The sequence below is a fragment of the Myiozetetes cayanensis genome, unplaced genomic scaffold, assembly GCF_022539395.1.
Source record: "Myiozetetes cayanensis isolate MyiCay16 unplaced genomic scaffold, myiCay2020 scf2-11, whole genome shotgun sequence".
Classification (NCBI taxonomy): Eukaryota; Metazoa; Chordata; class Aves; order Passeriformes; family Tyrannidae; genus Myiozetetes; species Myiozetetes cayanensis.
Genome location: NW_026087411.1, coordinates 60830509 through 60857057, shown reverse-complemented (window position 1 = coordinate 60857057; position 26549 = coordinate 60830509). Strand labels below are relative to the sequence as shown.

Genomic DNA, 26549 nt, shown 5'->3' with positions numbered 1-26549 from the left:
ATCCAATTCCTTTCACAGTAAACCAGTATTTGATTATTTGCCAGGCACTTCTTACAGTGAACAAAGACTTACTCCCAAGTTTGGATAACTAAAACGAAGCACAATTGCTGCATTGGGCTTCATACAGTTTAATTAATTTTGATATCATCCAATCACTAAATAAGAGTCTTCTACAACTGTCTTGAATAAGCTACAGGTTTAATCATCCTAAATACCTTCATTTTACATGGAAACTCGTGTTCCCACTTCACAAACTTTTCTGATGTAGAACAGCAAAGGTCACAGGACATATTGTGGAAATCCTACTGATTACTTTTCCCACTGTGAAGACTGGCTACTTTTACTCCCTTCTACTCATGCCCTTTTCAAAGCCTAGCATCAGACTCGACGCCTAGCAGACTGATACTTCCACAATTTCACACAGAAGTTTCTTTTGAATGCCTGGAACATTTGGCACTGCTGCCAATGATTGCTTGCAGTGAACAGTATCTACAGTAAACACAGCCAAAAATGTTCTCATACAAAGAAGTTCTACTATGTATATGCATTTCAAATAACACTTTCAGCTTCCCTGTAATAAGGTGACCTGGAATTTTCTTTTTAATGCTTCAGTTTTCTGTCTCTTCTCCTCAACAGACCCCTCCAAGCTCTTAGTTTCAAACATCTCACTATAAAAATTAGGGGTTTAATTAAATTCTAAGATTTAGCAAGTTCCTACTGAAATATTGTCTTGGAGAGATATGTTTGCAGCATTGCATTTAATGTTCCAGGCTTTGTACCCTTTTCTGATAAAAAAATAAGACCTTGGGCATTTCCAGGAACCTCATTGTTATATTATGGTTTACAGAGCTTGAATTCACAATTCAGGTTGTCAGCTTTCTTTCCAGCCTAATTCCCTGCTTTTCAAATTATCAGAAAACCTCATGTCATCATTTTATGCACACATACTTACAATACATCAAGCACCTTACAATAGTGATTGTCTCCATCTTACTGTAAATATGCCCTTATTAGAAAGGTAGAAGAATAAAGTTTTTACTACATTATACTAAATAACACTTTCATACCTGAACTCAAGAGTATTAATCAATTGCTTATCCTCGTCATGGCAGAAATAAATACAAATCCAACAGTTCAGTGACATTAGTAATGGCCATCATAAGTCACAGAAGAGCACAACCATGTCTTCTTCAACACTACAAAAATTTTATGTAAGACTTGAACAATTTAAGGTCTACTGATTTTCCAAGCAACTGAGACAACTCAGTCCTTGCACACTTGAAAAACTGAAGAGTTAAAGAGCCAAAGACACACTACCTAGAAGAAGAATTAACTATACCCACATTGCTTGTTTCTTATTCAAGAACAACTCATCAGGTGGTGAGCAAGGCAGTGCTCCAAGTGTCACCAAAGCACTTAATTAAGATGGGATGACAATCTCACAAGTTTTGAGATGGGGCAGAATAACATATTCTTTAGAGCCAGTGCTCCTCCTGGAAGAAACACAGGGGGTTGTACCTAAGCATGTCTTTTGAGAAGTTTACTTTCCTCAGGTGGTCTTCAACATTTTCACACTCTTTTCAAACAACTGAAATATCATCTTGCTTCAGCTCCCTTGATTAAAAAAAAAAAAAAAAAAGAAAAGATAAATTCTGGATTACAGCAACTACCTTCTCTTATTTGCCTCATCCCTCTTGCAGAGATGATGTAGGAAGTTCTCTGTATTACATCAGGATGGGGAGGGGAAAAGGTAGAATTCTGCTCTTTTTGAATTTAAAAAAACAACAACAAAAGAAAAGCCTAAAATGAGACCAACCTCAAAACAAACTACACATATGTTACATTATGACCACTCCAAGGTGGCTTGTAAATACTAAATGCGTATGTCACTATAACTTTTATTATGATTTGATCAAAATTAGTAATGTTTATATGAAATCTTAAAACATTGTGCTGTGGCACAATAAGTTCTTAGCAACAAGAATATCCTGCTGAGAAAAAAGCTTTTATGTAAAATTCTTCAGTCTTGGAAGAGCTGCAACTCTTAAATCTATTATATTTTATTTCTAATAATATCTGTTACATAGACTTTCTGAAAAAAACTTGGCTTTCAGAGATGTGCCAATAACAAATCAGATTTATTCTTCTTTGTGAGACAATTAGTGTAAATAATTAAACTATGCCTTCTGGTTATTATTTTTGTATGTTTTCAATGGTTTCCCTACAAATCGTCCTAAGACAGTATACAGAAGTATTAATTTTTCCAAAGTTCAAAAAATCCATGATTTAATTACAAATAGTACTCGGATTAACATCTTTATATCTGTTTCTCAGGTTTTAGGAAAAAAAATTGCATTGGTATGAAAATCACACATAGTTTTCAGTTGTTTGATTTTTTAGATTTATTCCATTTTTCCATTTATTCCATTTGTTAGTCAATGTAGTTCTCCAAAAAATAAAACCATACGGACTTTACATTATCACTGACAAAGTCTCTCAAATACTGAATATTTTAGAAAATATTTCAAGATTTTAAAAAAGCATTGAAGAAAAACACAAAATAGAAAGTGATCTATTTAGGATTGACAGCATTGTTATTATGTAATTATGGGACTAAAATGCTAGTTGCCATAACAACTTGTAACAGTTCTATATCCATTATAAATCTATTGCTCTCTCTTGATATGTATGCTTATTTTTAACCCTGACTTCCTCCTGATGCACTTTTTGCTAGGCAACCTCATTAGCTAAACTCCTACTGTGTCGGATTGGCAGATAAAATTGCAGGCATTCCCACCGCCAAACAAACATGTTATCTTCACACAAGCTGCCAGATGTGCCATATATCTTGTAAATTTGGGGTTGCACCTCCTATAATTATGTTCTCTTCTCTTGGATAGTAAAAAATCTCCAAATTCTCAATCCTTTAATAAAGTGCTTAAAGAGTTGAAATGGCTATATCATGCCAGTTAAGGGCACAACACACTGCAATTTATGAATACACTTAATACACTATAGCAAGTCATAAACCTCAAACTTGAAAAATATTTAAATAAAATTATACATAACTTCTGCAATTTTACAAAGTTATAATATCTCCAAGTAGATTAAATCTTTGGAAATTATTTATCTTGCAGCTATATTTTGATTTAAAAAAAACAAAAAACCTTAGACAAAGCTTGAGGAAAATTTGAACAAACCTACTCTTCCCTACTCTCTCTCCCTCATAAATCTCCAACACTGACATGAATGCTACTTATTTGCAGAATTTTCATTATAATGAAAAGCCATAACAGTAATAAAACTGTCTGTGTTGCCCTAGGAAACTGTATATAAATTAACACTACCAACATGAGAAATCCATCAGAAAAATCATGCTGAAATTGATATTATTAAAATTAAAAAAAAAAAAAAGAGTGGCATAAGATGAAGATGTGCTCAAGTTAAACTTAGTGTGAGCAACAGTGCCAGTATCAGATGGGAAAAATAACGCAGGAACCATAATAGCTGTTCAATGCCTAAAAAGGGAATGTTTTTCCAATTAACCCCTACTTTAAGTGCAGACAAAACCAAATCTGCTTTCACATATACAGAACAAAAAAGTAAAAGAGCTGGACAATACTTTCAGAGCTGCAAAGTTCCTTTGTCTTGCTGTTCAGAAGCAGGAAATCTTAATAAAATTATTCCACAGTTACAGAAACTAAGAAAACCAAAGATTTCAGAGAAAAAGAGAAAGTTGAGGTTGGAAGGAACCTCTGGATGCAATCCGGTTCAAACTTCCTGCTCAAGCAGAGTCACCTGGAGCCACTTGCCCAGGAGCGTGTGTCCAGCAGTTTCTGCATATCTCCAAGGATGGAGACTCCATAGCCCCCTTGGGCAACCTCTGCCCATGCCTAATCACCCTCTCAGTAAAAAAGTGTTTTCTGTTGTTCAGAGGGAATGTCCTGTGTTTCAGTTTGTGCCCACTGACTTCTCTCCTGTCACTGGGTAACAGTGAAAAGAGCCTGGCTCAGTCTTCTTTACACTCTCCTCACAGGTATTTAAATACATTGATAAGATTCTCCAATTTCCTAGTTCACTGATGTGCAAGCCTATACATTTGGTAGATTCAGAGAGAAGTGCGACCATGTTAGTGTCAGACACGGAGCCTACTACTTGAAAGAAAGCTCATAACTGAAAATGAAGCATCATACAAGAACTGTATATTTAATTGGGTCTACAAGAAGAAAAAAATCCTTGGGTAATGGAACTCTTAAGATACCTGCTTTCAGTAAAAATATCTCATTATTTTCATTGGTGAACTAGCCTTTTTTTTCATTCAGAGGGAGAAGATTGGCTGCCATCCTATGAAGCTCAAAGCATCACAAAACTTGGCCTTCATTGCATCAATTTTACCAGAACAAAATTTGAGCCAGAAAGCCATTCAGTGTCTCTCTTCTCCTTCCTTATGATAGGACCTCAAATTCCAAATCAAAACACATTAAACCTAAGTTTTGCCAGATAGCATGGTAGTGTTAACTCTCTTTATATTCTGGCCTGTAAAGCAACAGGAACAATTCTCTAACACTATATATTAAATCAGTCTTCTGTAAATAAAAAGTAAACAAATCATCCTGCAAACTCTGGGTCATTTTACTTACTCCTTATTTATATTTACATGTTCCAGCATAGCCACCTACTCATGGAGGGTTTAGTCTTCAGGACTTCTTTTCAGAAGAATTAATTTAGTGAATAACTCCTTGATTATATTTCAAAGGTCAATTAAGAATTCTGCAAATGGCTTGCATCTCATCAAATTGAGAGAAGATTAAAACTCGAGTCATTAATTTTTTTTGATAAGCAGTGCAAATATGTATGAAAAATGCTAGTACTTTTGCCTCAGGCTTCCTTAGTGCATCACTTAGCCTCTTTTAGCATATAGGACAGTACTTGGGGAAGGGAAAGAACTGAAGGCAACAGTGGAATCCTTAAGATCTCGTGTATATGTATTAACATAAGCAAACAAACTGATTGTGAAGCACTGAAGTCACGTTGCTGCAGCTTTAGATGTCCTTTCACTGTATAACCTTGAGCCTATATACACAAGGGTAGCTAAGAGCATTTCAGAAGAGTGGGAAAGGGATGGAGAAAAGTCAGAGCAAAAAGGGGAAGGGATGGTTAGGAAATGATAAAGTACAAAATCGATGGTTTTAATCATTTCAGGCAACGAAATAAAATTTCAACTATCTCTAGCTCTAATTAACATGTAAGGTCAAAAACAAATATCATTATATGTAATTTTTCTTTCCATTATAAATTTCACCCAAGTACAAAGGCAGCAGAGAAGCATGCAAATTACTGGAGGTTTTCAAAAACATTAAAATTAATTTTCTTATTTAACTCAAAAAATATTCACTATCCTATTCAACTCCAAGAAATTAGTACATGCATTTCAAGTTCAGATCTCTGATCAAAGTTTATTTTTCCAAGATCCATAGTGTTTTAAATCTTACAGAAAACTAATATGCTGATGACATTACACAACAAAGAGTCTGCCGTGGTAAATGATGAATTAAAAGCAACTTTTGGTTTATGTTTAGCATAAAACATTCCCTAGTATTCTTCTAAGTGATCTGAAAGCAGACTAGTATAGTAGCTGAATTTAATAATGCAATATACAGAAATGTTGTGGTCTACATGAAAAAATACTTGTATTTTAGATTAGATCATGACTTTTTTAATTTATCAAATTTTATTTCAATACACATACCTTTAGACAAAACCATAAAATATTTATGAAACTTCCAAATAAATTAAACTCTAAGTCCATCAGCTTATGATCTTTTACTTATGTCAACAAATTTCCTTGACTACAACTTTCAGTTTTATATTAATTCTAGATTTTCTTTTTCTATGTAGCTCTACAGTCTGACATAGAATTTTAAAAAGAAGTAAATCACCAGACAAAGACTGTAGTCCCATATTTACAGTTTATATTTGAAGGAAGGGATGGAAGGACATAATAGATCTTATTTTCAGCTGACAAAGGTTTTTGTTCCTTTAGTTTTGTTGATTGTAACTCCCACATACCCCAAAAAGATTTCAGTACATTTCTAACAAGTCATGCTGAGTCTGAAAGTGAAGGAAGACAAACAGATCGTGTGGATTTAACACCCTCCACAACCCCAATAAACCTTCTATACAACTTAGGAATGGTTGTTTTCATAATTGTTCATCTGCAGTTGGACTAACACAATGACCAAAAGAAGAAAATTACATTTTATAATAATCTCTCCTGCAAACACATTACAGTTTACTGAGCAGTTATCTACAGGATTGTAGGTAGATAAATTGTAAAAGCCTTTATGTAAATCTTTAGATATTGTCATTTTCTACGATATTCTGAAAGTATCATAAGTTTCAGTTATACACGATTCTGGCTTGCATAATTTCATTTTCTTTTAGTCCAGGACACAAATTATTTTCTTCATTATTTTTATAATGAAACTATTTTTTTCTTGCTTTAATTAACTTTCTAAGTAAAAACCAATGCAGCACACCTGAATAAAATATAAAACAATATAACGTACTCCACACTTGAACAACACTAAGATTTGTAGTAAATAATGATCATTCATCTGTTAAATTCAGTACCTATTCATTAAGGCAACCATCCATCACATTACATCTCTCTCCAGTTCAGTCAGACATTATTGAATTAAAGGTGAATGTTGAATAATTACTTTCTGATTCCCCATTTACACTCTTAAAACAGGAAATTTGATTCCCTGTAGAGATCAAATTTTTATTAAGAAAAAAAAACCCAGTAAAGCTTCAACTTTATGTTTTTAAATGTTGCTGTAGAAATGTTAGATCCTACATGAGTGATATCACAGTTTACTTGGGGAACAATTGTAAATGCTATCATACTTAGGATTTGAGTTAAGGATCAAAGACATGGAGCAGATGGAATGCAAGAGATAAACATTTACATGCAAATATCTTTGTTAACAGGAAACATTTTAAGAGAAGCTATCAAAGCACATGGAAGATAAACGTTCCTCTATTTGAGTTAGATATATTCAAAAGTTTCTCCCACCAGCAAAGTCAGCTAAAGTCTGCAAGCAATCCAGAAACAGTCAGTACATGACTCAAAAAACAGCAGCAAAGATTTTTTCGAAGTTGCCTTTACAGAAGTCGATTGGGAACAAAAAAAACAGGAATCAAATTCCCTAATTTTCACGTGCTTTCTTGTAACCAATTAGCTGACACTGGGAGGACTACCTGAGGTATCTGGTCAAATCTCTGGCTTAACAAAGGTTTGCTCAGTAAATACAAACCTGCCACAGCTGTCATGACGGAAAAGAAAATACTTGTTTTGCTCCTCAGTCTTAAAAAGGATGAAACTGCAAAATATTGCTACCTCTGAAACAAGCTCTGTATATAGTACATGAAGGTCCACAACCAAGAAGTTAGCAATACAGCTTGGGTATCTTTGTATATGATGTTTCTTTATGAAAATCTTATTGAAGCATTCCTTAAATATATCTACTTATATAAAAATATATGTAATAATATACAAATAATGCAGGTGCCCCAAGGAGGCATTCAAATGTCTCTCCAGCAGTGCTGTGATCTCCCACAACTGATCATCACACCTGCAGTGGCCAGTTACACTGGACTGAGGAGAAAGAGAGGCAGAAGAAGTATACAGTTTCAAGATATATATATACGGTTTTCAAGAGTGACCATAGGCATAGCATTAGGTCCCAGCTCCACTCTTTGGACCCGCTTGCTGGTGCACAGAGCAGGTGGGGCCATTCCCAAAGATCTCAAACCTGAATGAGGCTTGGAGTAAAAGGAATCTGACTCAGTGAAGTGGGGAAGGAATATGGGGCAAGCAGTTGGTCTTAGGAGATGGGACAGGTTAGCAGACTGGAGGAGCTTTGGGCTGGTGAGGGCTGATCCTGGTCTAGGGAAGTGGTGTTGAATTCTTGGCCACACCACAATTTCCAAACTTGCAAATCTGAAAATGTTGGTAATTCCTGGCACAGATGTTTAAATGCTGCCACATTCTGAGTATAAGAAATTAATAATTAAATAAATCTTTCCACTGAGCTACTTCCTGGAAACTGAATAAACTACATTCCCCCCAAGAGAGACAAGGACAGGCCTAGCTGCCTTCAGGGGTTTGCCTTCCAGCTTATTACTCATTCTGCACCTTCACAGCACACATCTGTGCTATCACTGAACAGATAGTTCTCTTTTCAGATTTCACACGTGGAAACTAATAAATACATAAACAAGTTACAAAACCAAGATCTGAAGTAGGCCAATTACAGTCACTGAAAACTAAAAAGTGACAAAACAAGCAACAAAAGAATCTAAACTAACCCAAATTGTTTTAATGTTATCTTCCCTCGCTGAGGAAAGAAAGATTTAAAATAGGGCTGAGGAAATTTTATATCACTTCTGCATACGGTCACCAGACACAACGTCTTCGATGGCCAGATTCAATAGCCATCACCAATTAAACGTTTTTGTCATGCAGCCACTCTCTGGCCATCCTCACAAGAACTCAAATTTCTTTCAGATTGACTCAAGAGACCTTCACTCTTCAGTCTCACCAAGAGGCACTTTTCAAATCCTTAACCTTGCTCACTGCTCCTCTGCTCTTTCCCGTTTCTCAGCATTTGGTTTTGAAAGGGACAACATCACAAGGGCAAATGCTCACTACAGATGCAATTACATCTGCCTATCAACAATTTATACTCCAACTGTGTGTGACTGTAAGACTGCCTGTGATTCCTGAGATTTTTTGAGCCATTGCTTTTCAAAGCAGTCCCACAAATAGATTTAGTCATAAATGGCTGACTGAACACAGGTACCAAAACAAATAATATTCTGTGAATAAAACACTACCTTCATAAAACAAACAACAAAACCAAAATCTACTTATGCTACCACCTTTAAGCCTCACTCATCCCATGATATTGCTCTGCTGACAATATGATATCAACTGCCTCCTAAGCAGATTATTTTAAATAGAACCAGAAGCTTTGGATGGTTTTTAGTCTTCAAGAAACAAACAAAAAAAAAGAAACACCTAGCTCATACAATGGCAACATCACATCGACAAGCTCACAGATTTAAAAGAGAAAAGCACAAAAATTTTGAATAATCCAGAGTCTTTAAGAACAAAAAATCTAGCTCAAATTACTTGAAAAAGCCTTGAATCAAGGGCCTGATCCAAAAGGTCCTGCATGGACATTGCCCTTTCCTGCAGATTTAACAAGTATTTTTTGTCAGCAGTCACCATCTGATATTCCAATTACCAGAGGGAGAAAAAACTACCTTATTACTCAAAGACCATACATTATTAACTGAGTAAGGATTATTGCACCATGTCTACTCCTGAACAGTACTCTCAGCTCCCTCAGATCTGTACTACCATTGCCTAATTCCAATTTGTGCCAAACCCAACATCATTTTCCATTTTGTTCAACTCATTAGTCTGTTTTTCTGTTTAGTTTTCATCACCTTAATTTTCTTAACTAATAGTCCTTAATTTATACTAATTTTTAATCAACATCTTCATATACCTGCTTTCATGAAGAGAAGTGGTTCAGGTCTGAAGACACCTTTGGAGGCCATTCTAGTCCAGCACACTGTTAAGGTCAGGCTTAACTACACAGCAGGCCTATCACACCTCTAGGCATCTCCTCTGATTTTACTATCCTTAAAAAAAAAAAAAAAAAAGCCAAAATTTTCCATATTCCAATTTGTGTTCACTCCCGTCATCTCACCACTGTTAAAGAAGTGTATGGCTCCACCTTTTCCCTATCTTCCAGTCAGGCAGTTCCAGACAACAGCCTCCTCTGAGCCTTCTCTTCTCCAGCCTGAACATGCCTAGCTCTCGTAGTCTCTCCTTGAATGTCCTGTGACCCATATTGGTCGCGCTCATTCCTGTATGCCCACGCCTCTTTTGCACTGGGGAGCCCAGAACCTGGCACATCGTTCCAGACGTGTCTCACCAGTGCTGAACAGGAGGGAAGGATCACTGTCCCCGTACGCCACAGCAGGGCAACAAGGGGCTGTTAGCCACCCCTGTTGCAAAGAGGCATTGCTGGTTCATGGTCCACCAGGACTCCCAGGTTCTGCCAAGCCATTGTCCCTATCTGGCTCCAGTATGTGCTACTGCATGAGGCTGCTCTTCCTACCCAGGGCCAGGACTTTCTATATCTCCCCTTCTTAAACTTCATGAAGTTACTGTGAGTCCATTTCTGCAACCTGTCCATGACCCTCCAAGCCCTGCTCTCCAGTATACTGAAGACATTAAACTGACCACCAGCAGGACTTCGCATTATCACAGCTTTGAGTCTGGGATTCCAACCAATTTTTCACTCATCATCTATTTGCAGAGCTCATATATCACCAGTTTGGAGATAAGTAAACTATGAAAGACTGTGTTAAAGGCCTAGTTAAGCCAAGATATGTGACACATTCTACCTTGTTCACCTTGTACCACAGAAAGCAGTGAAACTCGTCAGGTATGATTTGTTCTTTTCAAACCCATGTTGGCTGCCCCCATCAACCCCTTTCTTGCCCTTCATGTGTTTGGAAGCTGTTTCTATTATTATCTGTTCCATCACCTTTCAAGGCGAAGGCAGCAAAACAGCCTGTAGTTCTCTGTATCCTTTTTTCCAATCCATCTTGAGAATGGATGTGACACAACGTTTTTCCAGTCCTATGACTTCTCCCCCAAGTGCCACAACCTTTCAAAGATAGCAGAAAACAGTCTCACAATCAATATCAGCCAGTTCTTAGATGCATTCCAGTGGTCCCATAGTCTAGTGCATGCCCAAGTGGTTAAGTGATCCCTAACTCTGTCCACATTTCCTGCAGCTACAGCCTCACTTCCCAAACCATGAAATGTTTGGGGATAAGCCTAACTTGTGAAAACTGAAGCAAAGAAGGGATCCCCAGTCTCCCTGAGCAATGGACTCATGCTTTCCTTAGCCTCCCTCTTGCTGCCAACGCACTTATAGAGAGGAAACGTTTCTTATTGTACTCTAGCTCCCTTGCTAAATTCAATTCCAGATGAGCTTTGGCTTTCCTGACCATCTCTATATAAGTAGACAATGTCTCCATATCCTCCCCAGTAGCCTCTCTGTGCTCCTCTGTCTGTGCACTCTTTTTGTGCATAGGCTCTGTTCAACCATGAGGGCTTTCTGCCATACCTGCTTAACTCTCTGCACGAGGCAGTCCCCTGTGCCCCAAGGGGCTGTCCTTGGTCAACCAGCTCTCCTAAACCCCTTTGCCCTTCAGGGCACCTCCCAATAGCATCCTGACAAGTAAGTCCCTAAACAGGTCAAAATCTGGTCTAAGTTTGTAATTCTGCTGTCGGTCCTGGTGACTCCTCTCAGGATCTCAAAAATTTAAGACTCATGATTATGTCAGCTGACTCTGCCCTCAACCATACCATAACAGTTCTTCCTTGTTCATAAATGTAACACCTCTCAGAGTCTGATTGCAAGGCTTTTATCAGCTCCATAAAGAGGGCTTCATCTGTCTCCTCCTCTTGATAGGCTTTAGTAGGTACTCATGGCAATATCACCTGTGCTGATTTATACTCTGATCCTTACCCATAAACTAAGTACTGTTTTGCAGCTTTGCTTCTTTCACCCTCCTTAATCAAAATCTTCATATAAATTCTACATGAATATTACATGAATATAATTTATATATAAATTATATATGTAAAATAAATTGTGTGGCTTATGAGTAACATAAATTTTATACAAATGTAAGCAAATTTACATAGCAATTTTAAGAAGTTTTTTTTATCTTTTCATACTAGATCAGCTGGTCAGATTGCAAAATTTATTTATTGTAGAGGAAATAGTCAGATTTTTTTTGTCTAAGTTCACTGTACACTTTTACCCGTGACTGCATTAAGCTATGGTACACAGATCTTTTCTTTGAATAGGCTGCATTTGCTTGATGCAGTAGTTCTCTTTGTGCAGTCACCTGCTCCCAATTAACAAACATTTTTTAATTGGTGATAACCTTATCTTCCTTAAACACTTAAAGTCCAGTGGAAAATGTTTTGCAACAATGTGCTATCTATACTCAAAAGTATGTACCTGTCAGAGACCTCCAAAGAAGCTACGGTTGTCCACATTTCCATATATCCACACAAGATGCACATATCCATTATCTGAGTCATGAGATGAACAGAATCATCTCTTGGTTGATCAGACAAGATCCAATACAAAGGTATTAGCAGGACCATGCCATGGAAAACTTGGGTCTTTTCCATACAGGGTGGAAATTAGATTATACTTATTACAAAACTCAAAACACAAGCTTCCATTTACAGCTTAGAGGCATCATGACCTAACAACTCCCTGCCTGCCTCTCCTCTTCTTTTAAGCCTCTCTTCCTTCCAGCTCCTTTGTTCCCTTGTGCTGCTGGCTCTGATGCTTGTCAGACCTTTCCATTAGTCAACTCAATTCACTAAGCCAGATGAATCCAGAAAAACAACAACATTTTCTCTGGGATAATGAATTATATCAGCTCTTGGTAAGCTCTAATGAGTAAAGCTAGCAAAGGAAGCTAGCTGAAGCATGAAGGCAAGTGAGGAGAGGGAGAAAAGATGAGTAGAATAATCCCTTTACTCAACATTAAGGTATTATGCTGGCTCACTGTGACCTATGAAGTTGCAGCCTAATTGTAAACTTATACTGGCTAAATATCTACCTGCAACTGCAGTCCAATTAGAAAGCTGTTACTTCCAGTCTGGAGGAAAGAAATAAGAGACCACCTATAAAGCCTGGAGCCAAAGCAACCTGCTCCCAAGCACTGTAACCAACAGATGCAGGAGCACAGGAAGCCATCTCTACTGCTGGCACACAGGGCACTCACTACCGGCACTGCAAATACCACCTAGCTGCACATTTTCCTTATTTCTTTCAAGAAAGTCCACAAGGTGGAGATTTCAAAGCAAACTGTAAGCCTGGCACACACAGTAGGAGAAGCTGATGGAAGGTAAAGGCAAGCTACCAAATAGCACCTGTACCAAAGACAAAAAATTCATGACAACAACTTCTCTTTCAATGCCATGTGCTTGCTGATCCCTCATTCATGGGAATTAGTTAAGAGAATGCAAATGCATAAGTAACATATTTAGTTCATACTGTTTGTTGACTTTCTCTAAAGTAGTACAGTATGTCTGGTTCATGTTCAGAGGTAAAACCAGTTTGATCCAAAACAGAGTAAATAGCTGTCAAATCCTGAGAATTGTTCCTTAAAAAGACAGAAGAACACAAGGAATTTATTATTGGGGGGGTGGGGAGGGGAGGGAAGGGAGGGGAGAGGGTGTGCGTGTGTTTGTTAGGGTTTATTTAACTACAAAATATTGAAGCCTCAACAAAGTACTGATGAGTTACCTGAGAAGACTGAAACTTTTTTCTTAGGTTGTGGTGAACTAATGATTTTAAATTATACCTTCCAAACAAAGTAGAGTCCTGATAGCAGACAAGTGTTTTTTCAAGTCTGGTAGGACAGGTGTAAAACGTTCAGTGAAGAAGTAGACTAACATTTTCATAGCTCTCTGGTAGGATATTTGCCTTCTGCATACTTTTCAACCAATGCACACACTCTGCTACAAGCAATCTATTTTCAAGCCTTGACAGGAACTTCTGTTCTTTCTGCTTATATTTTGTTAACTTGATCTGGGTATATTATCACTGCTGTTGTGGATGGCAGGGGGAATGAATCTTTATTTCTGAGCTAGGTGGCAACACTTGGGTTTATCCATGTAATCCAGGTTCATCACCCTTTGCAGAAAACAGGCTCATACCAGGCTCACATCTACAACTCATCATACCTGGCCCATCATACCTCTGGAGCTCTGCTGACAACCACTGTCCACACAATGTTCCTTTCTTCAGTTTGTGCTATTGGAAATACTAAAATGGACATTCTGTGTCCACCCAAGAGATGTTATTTATAGTGTAACACCTCTGGCACAGCACATGGATGATAAGCTGCAGGACATAAGGAGATATCTGGGGACACAAGCACAGCTGCAACTGCATTAGAAGACTGTTCCAGTTGGGAAGCAATAAACTTGAGGCAATGCGGCCACTACCTAAATATCTAAAGTTCTCATCATCTAGACCCAGGTTTCTTCTCAAAAGGAACTCAGTGCCTTCCTCCAGCAACAGGCCCTGAATCAACCAGAACGTGTGGTAGGTCTATAATGAAAACTAGCTCAAGCTTATATAGAGAAGTGAGAGCAAACCAAACTGACACTGAGAGTATATGAACAGAAACGAAGTGATGAAAAGAGCTGCATATAATTTCCCACATCATACATAGGCTGCCCCGTAGAACACCCATCATCCCCCTTTTGACAGATGCAAGTGCTGGCCTGCTTCCAGAGGGTGGTTGGCTCCCCAGGGAAGTGATCACAGCACCAAGTCTGACATAGTTCAAGAGTCATTTGGGTGATACCCTCAGGCATATGAGTCTTGGGGATGGTCTTGTGCAGAGCTAAGGGTTGCATTCAATGAGTTTTGTGGGTCCCTTCCAGCTCAGCATATTCTGTGACATATTTCGAACTTGTACCTCCCTCAAGAAAGGAGGAGTTTGAGGTTTCAAACACCCTAAGGAAAACTCAACTTCTTACTAAAAACACAGACATTGCCATCCCCAGATAGGATCACGGAACTTTTCATGGCTAGGCCATCTGAGCCCCTGACATGGCTGACAGCTCCAGTGAATGGCTTCTTGAAGGAGACAAGAATCTTTGAAGAGGCAGAGTAAGGGGCAGGGGTGGAGGGGGCAATATGTTTTTTTCTTCTCCAAGATAGACACTATGTAAAATGACTAACAAATTAAAAATATATGATCTAATTCAAGCTTTCTTGCTTGCTAATTTTAACTACAGTTTAAATTCAATAAAACTCCACTCACTTTTGGACAGAAGCAACGTGTTTTGGAATGAAATAATGTATTGCATTTTTAAAGTAATATTTTTCTAGTGGATCTGGTCCTTTGTGGATTTAATATCTGAAAAATATTCTAAAATCTACCCTAAAACATACTTAAACAACATTACTCTTTCAATTCCAGGCAGAGACAGGACTGGAGGCGGGGGGTGGGGAGGACAGCTTTGAATGTCACTGTGTCTGTGGCAGCAACATTACCCATGCTAATGATTAAGCAACATTCAGAAACAAACACAAACATTACATACAAGGCAAAGCAAAGCAACACAACTGAATCTGTTCCTGTACATGACACAAACCTGCTCCTTCTCTAACAAGCGCCACCCAAGCAACTGCCTCTTCACAGCCTACATGCTTGGAAATTAGGTTTGTGTAACCCTCAATAGGACAGATTTGCCTTTTCAAAGTATTTCTGTGTAGAAAGGTGGGACAGGGCACACGGGGTAGGGAGAGAGCGGCAGGGAAGAAAGAAACGGAAAAAAAAAAGAGCTGAAACAAGCCTTACTAACTAGCTCAATAACAATTTAAACAAGTATCTGTACAAATAATGATAGAAATGCCCAAATTAAATATTTTACTCTTTTCTGAATATAATTGTTTCATTAGTTCAGCACAACCTAAGAAAAAAGGTTGAATTTTCTCAGCTGACTCAAAATCTGTTCTATAAAAAAATAGTTTTATTACTACTGCAGCTGTAGTCACCATTAACAAATATCAATGACTGCTGCATCAGCACAGACCAGCCACAAAAGCACAAGAGAACATAAATTACATGCTGAGCAGCAAAAGGGTTGGAGCTTAGAAATCAATATTTAAGCAGACAGGAAAATTTCAGGCACTGTACGTGAAAAACGTGGAGGAAAGCAACACTTCCTTTTGGGTTTTTTTGCTGTTATGTGGCTTACTGAATTTCACCTCATCTCAGAGGTTTTCTGTTTGTTTGTATAGGCATGGTTTCTTCTGTTGCTAGGGTAGTCATTGCTCAGGTTATTGATTTGTAGGTAATTCAGCTATTACTTTACAGTTGCATAATAGGTTCTGTACTAAAAGTGGGATTGGGAATGCCCTTACTCTACAGTGAATTCAAAGTATCTCACAGCTTCACTACCACTAAGAGGCTTCATCTCTGATGTGATAAAAGTCAGAAGTTAACACGAGGAAGGAGAATTCGTCTATCAGATCGTGAGGTACCCACACACAAAGGGTTACCACAGCACCTTGCTCACAGAAAGATACGGCATTTCCTTCTGAAGCTTGCTGCTTCAGAAATAATAATCTGCATTAGCAACCACTGTACATTACTCATTCCATTACAGCATTTTTTTCCATCTTATCTGAACATCACTTTTTTTCATACACCATGGTGGTTTTTTACTTCACTCCCTTCCCCAAATAGTTCCTGGGTGCTGTTTTTATTTATCCTCTTCCAAATAGTAAAGTTATTTTACTTTTTTCCCTCTACTTCTAATCTGGTTTCTTCTGTATCTCCTACATGATGAGCTGTAGTTACATTATTGCTCGAATCTGGCATGCATTGGACTGTTAAAAATTGGACACAGGTTGAGTGGGAGTGGAAAGCAGAGCAATAAGGTTTCCAGTCAGGGCAACTTACAGAAATGTCAAAGCTAAAGAACAGAAGCATATGTGGATAGGGACAGGGAAGGACACCTACACTTATATCAAACTGAAGCCACCATGTAAATATAAAGTAAGGTCATATACACTAGGTATCTGACTTTTATATTTTCTATCAAAGGGTCCAGCCAAAAGTTGCCAAACAGAGGGTTCAAAATCATTAGATGTGCCTACCCTATGCTTTGCTCGGTGGGCATGAATTGTGCCAATGCTTTGAGCCAAATGAAGCCACGTGAGAAGCAGCAGTACTTTAACTTGGGTATGACCCTCCACTACACTCCAAAATAGCCCAAAAAATCTGAAGGCAAGGCAAAGTACTGTTACCTTCAGAAGAAAAAAATAAATATGTATCTGTACACACACACAAGCAGGCTGAGAGTGAAAATTATGGTAGGACAATGGCATAACAGGCAGATACATTCAAAAGCAGGGCTGGCTTGCTCTTCTCCATGCAGGCAAGCAGAAATCAAACAAACACTACTCCTCGCTGTGCTTTGGACTTCTAGCCTTGTACACCCTGAATGCCTCTAAATGCCTCAAATAATCTGGAACACCTCCCAGGCTACCAAGGTGCCATTCAAACCTTGTGTTCCCTTCAATTCCAAAAGGCCAGCACAGTACCATTTTGCTTTTTGTTCACCCTTCACAATGCTATCAAAACAGCAGTTCCAAGTAATGCCTCTTACTGACATTCGCAGTTGCTGATGCAATAGCTGGTTTCATATAAGCAATGAAACACTTCCACTTACAGCCCAGGTTCCTGAAAAACAGTGGCAAGGGTTGACCAGAACTGGTCATTTCTCCCTGCTGACAGTGCTGACCAATACCACTTGAACATCTTGAGATACAGATATCAGAAGCTAGAAAGCTGCAGCACTCAACAGAAGCCCGTGTCACAAGCAAGAATACTATTATGAATGCTCTCACAGTACCAGGATGGCAAAGGTGAATTGGTCAAAGTTTACCCCACTACTTTGAAACTTTATCTATAGCCAACAGATTTCTCACCTAGCTGTAATTTAGTAGTTCAGATTCAGAATAATAAACTAATTTACTTCAAATACTGAACTAGGGAAAAAAAAAAAAGAAGACACAAAGAAAAAGAATGAACAGTTTCTCAGAAGGCAGTATTTTATACAGCTTCTACTGAATCGAAAAGTAGAAGTTGAACAAAATATTATTACAACTTAGAAAAGGAAAAGAAAAAGCAAAACCAACCAAATATCACTCTAAATGAGCAGGTATAACAGCTGGCCTTGAAGGTGAAGTAATTTTGTGTAAATCAGTAAGAAATCTTTTTTTAGATGTTCCATCTTTTATTACCCAAAAGAAAAAGAATAAACCTATCTGTGCCAATGCATAAAAAACCAGCATATGTTACTTATATGTGAAAGTCATTTCTATTACTACAAAAAATTTACTTTTACTAACCCCATGCCTAAATTTCTTGATCAAGAAATGGCTTATCTAAATGTACAAAAGCACTAATACACTGTGCAGTAGCCATAAAGCCTTCCCTGAGCCCCTCCTCTCTTCACTTTATACCAAGTAAAGTGTACTTGAGAACAACAGGGAATCTTTGGAATTAGTCAATACACTGATAGTGCACTGTACTGAATGAGCCAAATAGCATCAGGATGTTTACACATGTTCTTTGGGTAGACACTAATTGCACTGGACTAACAAGGTAGGCGTCCTTTTGTTAAAGATGCTACTAGCAAATAATACAGAAGAAAAACCAACCACAAGGCTTCCTGATCAAGAAAAGCAGTAAAATATGTTTTTCTGATTAAGGAAGTAGTTCAAATAAATTCAGCTGTGCTGTACATTGACAAGTTAAACAGGAAATAAATATCAGTCAACTTTTGGGGCAAAGGAGTGTATGAAGACTGAAGTGTCTAAGGGGAAAAAAAAAAATCTCTCAGTCACCTGAAATAAAACATAAATAAATACAAAAGAAGGAGAGGAAACCAGAATTTTTTCCAAACCCCCGACATAGACTCCTAGCTTTTGCAATCAATTTCATAATGTAATGACCCAGATAAGTTTTCCATGATCAAATTTTAAAACCACTACCTTCCTGAATTGCATTTGCCAATCTATGGTCTAGCCAACAAATTCTCTTGCACACAGTTTCTCTCACCTTTACCAACATGCAAGTCATAGAGCAGCAAAATCTTGAAAATACAGTTTCCAACTGCTCCGTGGACTGCTAAACTCTGTTTGCCTGTCTATTAAATAAAGAAACCCAGAAAGCATTCTGTTTAAACTTCACCCTTCTGTAGCACAAAACAGCAAACTGACACATTATGTGTGGAGCAGCAGCATAGTGGAAGAGCTCAGTAACCTAGGACATGGTGAGGGTTCTCCTGCTGATGAGCTCCCAGTCTTTTCCATGCCTCAAGAAACACACTGTTTTCACCAGATACTTGTTCCTGGTTAGCTTTAGTCTGACTGTACCCATACACATCCACATAATTTAAATTTATTCATGGGTTGGTGGATTCATTTTTATGGGAAAAATGTTCATGTTTAAGTGAAGTAAAAGGCCAAAAGTCTCATCTATATAACCTTTACATTACAGTTTTCCTTTCTGAGTTACATTCATATGAAATCTATATTAAAACACAAATCTCATGACCTTCTGGCTCCCCTTTCTCATTTATACATTTTATAAACACTTACACTGCTCTGTGTTGAAATTCATTTTGGGTCATGTGCGTGACACAGAAGTTATTTCCTTTCTATACAAGGCAGAATTTAAATAGAGCACAACTGACCTTTCAGATCACAACAAATACTCAAAAGTATTTGTACAGGAACATTAAAGTTCCATGTAAATCTCAGGGTGTAATTTTCATATTTCTTTCAGGCACCCCAGAGGTTTACACAACCCCTGTAACCACCTATGCAACCAGCTCCCAAGGTCTTCATCAGTTACACGAGCATAAATCTTTTTTCAGCTGCACAATGAGCTAACAGGGCTAATGAACTGACCCATGTTGCATATTCCTTTTTTTCCCCCTGGGTTATTATTTTCAATCCACATGAGTTCACAACCACATGCACAACAGAGCAACTGGGAAAAAGGAAAAAACATGAAAATGCCTCTGGGAATGACAGGATGTGGTAATGAGCAGTCAGACATTCTACCTAAAAACCATAAAAAAGAAATTACCATGAAGTGTGGCCTAAGGTTACTTGTCAACACACTTCCTCCCATCTCCAGTACCTTTCACTGTGTACAGTCTCCACCCTGAAATAACTGTGCAGTCTTCTACCAGGGATCCCCAAACATCAGCCTAAACCAGAATATATAACGTTTTACTTTTCAGGACTGCTTTGTTTCTTTTCCTTTTTCTCAGAGTAGTGAATTTAGTTTTATTCTTTAATGGGGCAGCAAAGTAAAAAAAATATTTCTGCAATACTCTTCACTGTAAATAAAGTTTGCATTTGCAAAACACTATAATACTAATAAACACTATAATACTAAGGAACATTTTTCAAGATTTAATCTGTTCCCCTTTAGTCATGCTAGATGACAAGTGCACTCAAGAATTTTCCCCACTGCTGGTAATTTAGTTTCCTCAGATTTCTAGAAAACCAATTAAAAAAAACCAGCACACATCTAGTTCAGGCACATTATCCATCTGAGAGATCAGAAACAACATGTCCATCTCAGCACGTCAGTATTGTCCACTGTAATTTAGACATTCTTCAAAATGCATTGGTAACCAGGAGGGTAATAGCCCTTACATTAAAAAAGTCCTTCATTAAGTGGCTCCTCATCATACAGCCCATTACAGGCTCTCATGCCCTGACCTTGCATAGCCTCAGAATAATGTTGCTTTTAACAGGCAAACCACACAGAGTAAATAAACTATCTTCTCTGTCTAAGGGTAAAACCACCAGTAAACCTATTAATAATATGGATAAAATCCCCCTTTGCACATCCCCTGTGGTATAAGAGAGCACTATTATTTCCTTTGTCTTCTGCAAAATTAAGTTATCCACGGACAATGAATAATTCCCTAAAATAACTGAAAAGTATCCATAAACAAAATTGGATTTCATCTTAATAGCATTCTCTAATTTCTATCTTGTATAGTACAATGCATAAAAATCATACACATGAAAACATAATACATGCTCTAAAGGGTTAGTTTCAATATCTGGAAGAGGTACAAAGACCACCAGGTAAATGCTTGGACTTCATTTTGTCACCATGTCTACAAAAATATAACACTTGATTACCAATCTTGCCTCACACAATGTGCAAATCCACAGTTGTGGAACCATTTCCACACAGGGAACAACTCAATCATCTTGGACCATTCAGCCTAGAATGATGTCCACAGAAGAGTTCGTATTTTATTTAAAACATATTAAACAAATCTGAGTCAGTTGGAGAAGACAGTTAGTACTCAGTTTTACTTACTTCCCTCCAACATGCATCAAACAGAAGTCATGTGCCAGTTCAAAACAAGTAAGAAGAGCTGCATCTCCTCATGTTCCATAACAAAACTTGGCACTCTGTTTTATGACACAGCAGATACTAGAAGGCTTCAAGGAGCCCACACACAGTAAGACAAAACTGACAGGACAAAACCATAGATTAACTGAGAATATCACTAATAAAGACTGTTTCTAGTTGCTAACATTCCTAAATGCCAAACAGCTGCTAAGTAGGAGAGCAGTCAGGGCATGATCAGCACTCATTTGTCCTACCTTTGCACTCTTCCCTAGGCAACTGATAATGGCTACACTCAAAAGCAGCAGACCTTTAACTTGATCTAGCATAGTCACTTTTACATGCTCTTAGAAAGCTAATGTTGGAAGTCAGGTGTTTTTCAAGGTCTTAGTAAGTAATGCAGAGGTTTTATAATGTAAGCTGCAGTTCAGACAATTTACAAGTTGATATTTAAAGCTGTACACAAGCACCTGCTCTAAGTGTTCATCTTATTTTGAAATTAATCACTATGTACTACATTTATGTTTCCCATAACAGAAGATAAGTGGCTTTTGCCTCAGCTCACAACTTGAGAAATACCACGTAGGTCAGTCTAAAAAAAAAAAATCTCAAGTTGCATTAATTACTCAGAGGTAATTACACTTGCTTTTCCAATAGCATTTACTATTGCTACACCTGCAAAATGTTTTCCATTAGGACAAGTTTTCACATTTTCATAGCACTTTGAAACATATGCCATTAGGTCTGAAATTTCCCATGATTTATCATTCCTCTCCAAAGCACAACATTGATTTAAAACACTCCCCCTCCTTGAATCAAAAGTTATTAGCACTTGTCAATTTAGCACTTGCTAAAACATTATCAATTTTCATTTTTTTCCATTTTTCCAAATTGTTCATGGGTTCTTTTCTCTCTTGCATTGTTTTTATTCTGGAGTCTTTTGTTTTTCTGAGTTTTTGGGTTTTTTTATTAACACTTTCTGAATGTACTGAAGACTGAAAATTGACCTTTGAAAATTGAGTATAATCCTTTATAACTACAATGCTTCTGTGTGGATCTGGTAAAGTTAGAGGCCTGAAAGCAGCATACTCACTGTACTGGTATTATCTTCTCATCACAGTGTCGAAACATTGCTCCTCCCGAGACTAATCTGTACCAGAAGCCCCCATTGCATTGTATTCCAACGAGATGTAAAAGACAGGCACATCCACTAAGGAGCTTTGTGCCCAGCTGAAGTATTATAGAACCTGAAAGCAAGAGGTGCAAAGAAAACAGTCCTCGGACTTTAGTTTCTTCGCTGTTTAGTTTTTCTGGGTACGCCTTTCCTTCTCTGCTCTCATTCACTACTGAAAAAGTGGTCCCTAGAAGATTCCTGGTTTCTACAGGTTATAAACCACAGCATTTTTCAAAGTGAAAAAGCAGCAGTTTAATTTTATTTATACCTATAATTTCACCTATACCTTCATTCCACATCTTATTCTACCTGGATAACTTCTTCATGAGCAGTAGAATCCTTTTGAACCTACAGTTTCAACAGTAATCAGGAAGGGTCAGCAATGTTAAAACACTGCACAGCAGATGACTGCACACACTTATTTCCCTTCTGCTTTTGCCTGAACCTCTTGCTGTTCCACTTCCTGCAGATCCACTGAAGGAATTCAGCACTGATTTTAGAACCACGTTACCTTTTCAGACTGAAATAGCATGGTTTTAAATTAAAAAACAAGTGAGCTTAAATATTTAGATATGGCAAAGATCTTCAGAATCTGGGGACTGTGAACTTCTTAAAGGCAGCTTGCCAGATGAGACTGCTCAGTTTTAGTCTGGATCTCAGGTACCAAAGATCAAACTTATCAACAGTGGTACAAGAAGTCTAGCTTTCTAACTAGAGGGGAAAAAAAAAATCTGAGCTTATTCTGTATCTGTTTTGGACTGTCTATGAAACATTCCATTATTCTGCTAGATTTTATTCAGCAGCCACAATTTCTCATACAGATGTGAGAAAAGAACTTCCTCTGAAAGAGTTCACATGCTACATTCTGAGAAAAAGAATCTGTAGCAGAACTTAACAGAAACCACATGCCAGAGAGCACTGTGCCATTAAACTCTGAAAACTGCCTAAGATGACAGGTATGTTATTTGGGATAAGCAAGAAGAGCTATCTTGTCATTTAGATTCATTCAAATTACAGCTCCTCAAATTGCTCTTCTTCCTATACAAGGTGTGTCTAAGGTTTGAGAATATAAAAGTATTTTTTTTTTACAATATGGTGCTTCCATCACAATTAAGATACCTCCAACCTCTATAAAAACTATGTGGACTCTGAAAAATGCAACCTGAAAAGTAACTAATTTCAACCTTCCTAGTGGAGATATTGTTTTGATTTTTTTAATATAAGACCATAACAAATGCTGAGGCTTTGGGCTTTAAATTTATCCTTGTTTATGCAAACCTAAAGCACCAAGAAGTCCATCAAATAAGTGCAGATCTTGTTCAATGAACCTATTCTGCAAGATATGGGCATGGTAACAGCTGCTCGTATCAGCGACTCCAAAGCAGGGGGAACCTAGCTAGTCAGCAGTTAAGAAGTAAAATTACATAGATCAACCACCATTAATAATGCACAACAATACATAAAAAACAGGGGAAGGAATGGTGCAGAGGTGAGGTTACTTCTGTGTGGCAACACTTCCCACTCCTTCTCCACACGTACCTCACTTCACAAAACCTTTTAGATACAAATAAAATAGCCATGACCTTTTCTCCTCCTCTGCATGATTAATTACTTAATGTATTATTAATTGGAAAATGTAGCTGAATTTCAAATGCTTTCATTCTCTCAGCATATCATGCTGTCTGGGAAGCACCGATTAAGCTGTTCATCAAAGGTGAGCAGGCAAGGTCATGTAGACTGTACCTCTTCAGTTATTCATTACCTGTCCTAAATAGTAATTAACAACAGCAATATTTCCATAAATCAGAGCTTTTCTGATTACCTTCAGATGATAAGAGTTTGGGGGAAGGGAAGAAAGGAATCAGTGTATTCCTTTTTCCTGCACTTATTCTAATGCCTACCTGAATAATTGAATTGATATGTTACTGTCATATAAAAAGCAGAGTTTGACTGTGCATCAACTGGAATTCCACACAGAATAACAAGAGATGGCTATGGCTTCCTTTCTCCCTTCCCCATGTCCCCTAAACTTTAAAGGGGCACTTGATCTAAGAAGGTTTCTCAATTACATAGACTGTTATATTTATTATCTTTGTTTCTTTTTATTACCTCCATTATCAAGGTTCAAGTGGATATCACAGAGCGTGGCCTCAAGGCCATATTCAGTAAGACTCCAAGTTTATTAAGTAACTTATCCCTTCAGTATCTGTGGGATTTCTCACCTTGAGGCATCTCAGGTGGCAAATAGTGAGGCTCTTGAGCACTGACATGTACCCAGTCGAAATCATCGTACAAGTCTTGGTGGTAGTCACAGGGCCCAGGACCATCATCGAACGTGCATCCCCCTAGAGAAGAAACTTGTTATTAGTTGATTTAAAAGCAGAGATCTTCCAAGAGTCAAGCAGAGGTGTTCCTCCAAGATCCACAACTACAGTGCCCACTCGGACTGTGCCACAGTTCACAGGCTTGCCTGTGCAAAGCTAAAAACTGCAAGCAGCTCGTCCATCAGTGTTCTCTCTTTTGTAAAAACGTCACTAGTTCGTGCAACCAATTTCCCTCAAGAGCACCTTCTGTCAAGGCAGATCACAGCCTGAAGTCACCAATCCAAGTGAAATATATCCCAGTGACAAAAAGCAACACATTATATAAAAGTGTTGACACACATTTATATGACAAAAAAGTAGCACATTATATAAACCACAGGGGAAACTGAAAATAATGGACCAGGCTCAAAAATAGTAGATAAAAATCAAAAATTCTTAAGCACTGACAGCATAAGCAGCCCAAACACCAGCAACAAGGATAAATACTGTCCCCAAAACAGTCAGGCAAAATAATTAAAATCACAGAAATGTTATAATTGCTGCAGCATGAATTGAGATCTTGCTTTACTAAATCAGTCTAGCATAACAGAACAAAGTGTTTTTTTCAGGGTCACACAAACAATGGATATGAAAACCTTACAACAAAAGCTGAGAGGAGAAGTGACAGGAAGAAAGAAGAATGAGAGGAATGTAAACGATGGGAAGAAAAAAATCCAAAATTCCCATGTAACACAGCAATGTCTGCTCTGTCTCATTCGGTATGTTTTTTATTGCATTCTTAACTCAAGGCCATTAAGTAGGCTGGGGAAAAGAGAGAAGAAAGTATGACGATCACAGAAATAGATCAAGGTTTGAGAAGGAAGAAACAAAAGAATCAAAAGAGCCTGGTCAAAGAAAGAGCAGAGCATAAAGGCGAGAAAATACAGATGTCATGCATACAATTCCGCAGCAGCTGTTATCTCTACATGCATGGCACGAAGCCCTCTAGTTTTCTCCTCCTACTCAAAAACAAAAAGCAATAGCAGGAGAGAGTGAAAGAGAAAACATGGTGCGTTCATCATTATTTAAGCAGTATTTTTTAATCCAGAAAGCAGTTATATAAAAACTCCATAATTAGATTATAGAGAATTCTTGGAAATCGGGGGGATATTTCTTGCATCTTCTCCCTGTCCTCAGCAGTTCGAGCATATAAACCCAATTAACAACTCTAGCCACAACTAAAGTTGATTTTGTTGAGACACTTTTAGAATAATAGGGGCAGTTGTGTTGACTTTGTTGTCTAACTTTTTTAATACAAAATATGGGACGAGAACTGCAAGTCCCAAGAACAAACAAAACCCCCTTATTACAATAAATTACAATAAATTTTAGTGTCACCACCATGGCACCATGTTTCAGCTGGCTAGGACAACACCAGGACAACACAAAAATTCTACACTGTAGCAAAATTCATGCCAAGCCTTGTACTGTAAAACCTTAAAATTTCATTTTCATCTCTATGTTAACAAAACTTGCTCAAACATTACCTTGTGACAACATAAGCATAGCACCAACAACAACAGAAAAAAGCCCCAGTATTTCATGTTCTGTACTAAGTTGGTTACCACATCACTGTCAAAGACTGCAAAGCACAGGAAGAGAAATAATTATGCTTCAAAGAAACATCTATACTTTTCAAAGTTTCAACTCCAGTGCCCTCTGTTACCACTGAGAGACTTTTCTAATTAACATATATTATGATAAAGCCCAAAAGGCTTGGAACATAAATCTTGGGTTTTGATTTAACTTACAATACACTTCTATGATCACTTTACAGCAAAAAAATGTACTTTTCCTTCAACATTTAATTGATAAATGAAGAGCAGTTTCCCTTAAAGGGAAGTTATCAGTCTGATGTCCCAGCACCAAAATGACATATGGCTTTGAAGCACATGCCTGCAGGCACCCCA

The 26549-nt window shown here is 37.8% G+C and overlaps 1 protein-coding gene across 14 annotated transcripts in view; it reads right to left on the bottom strand.

Moving 5' to 3' along the window:
* PTPRK (protein tyrosine phosphatase receptor type K) overlaps nt 1–26549 on the bottom strand; it is a 393483-nt gene that overhangs the window by 283650 nt on the left and 83284 nt on the right. For all 14 annotated transcript variants that reach the window (XM_050315975.1, XM_050315961.1, XM_050315960.1 and 11 more), the window contains exon 2: nt 24499–24621. In XM_050315975.1, coding sequence (XP_050171932.1) covers nt 24499–24621 — 123 coding nt within the window. The remainder of the gene's footprint in view (nt 1–24498; nt 24622–26549) is intronic.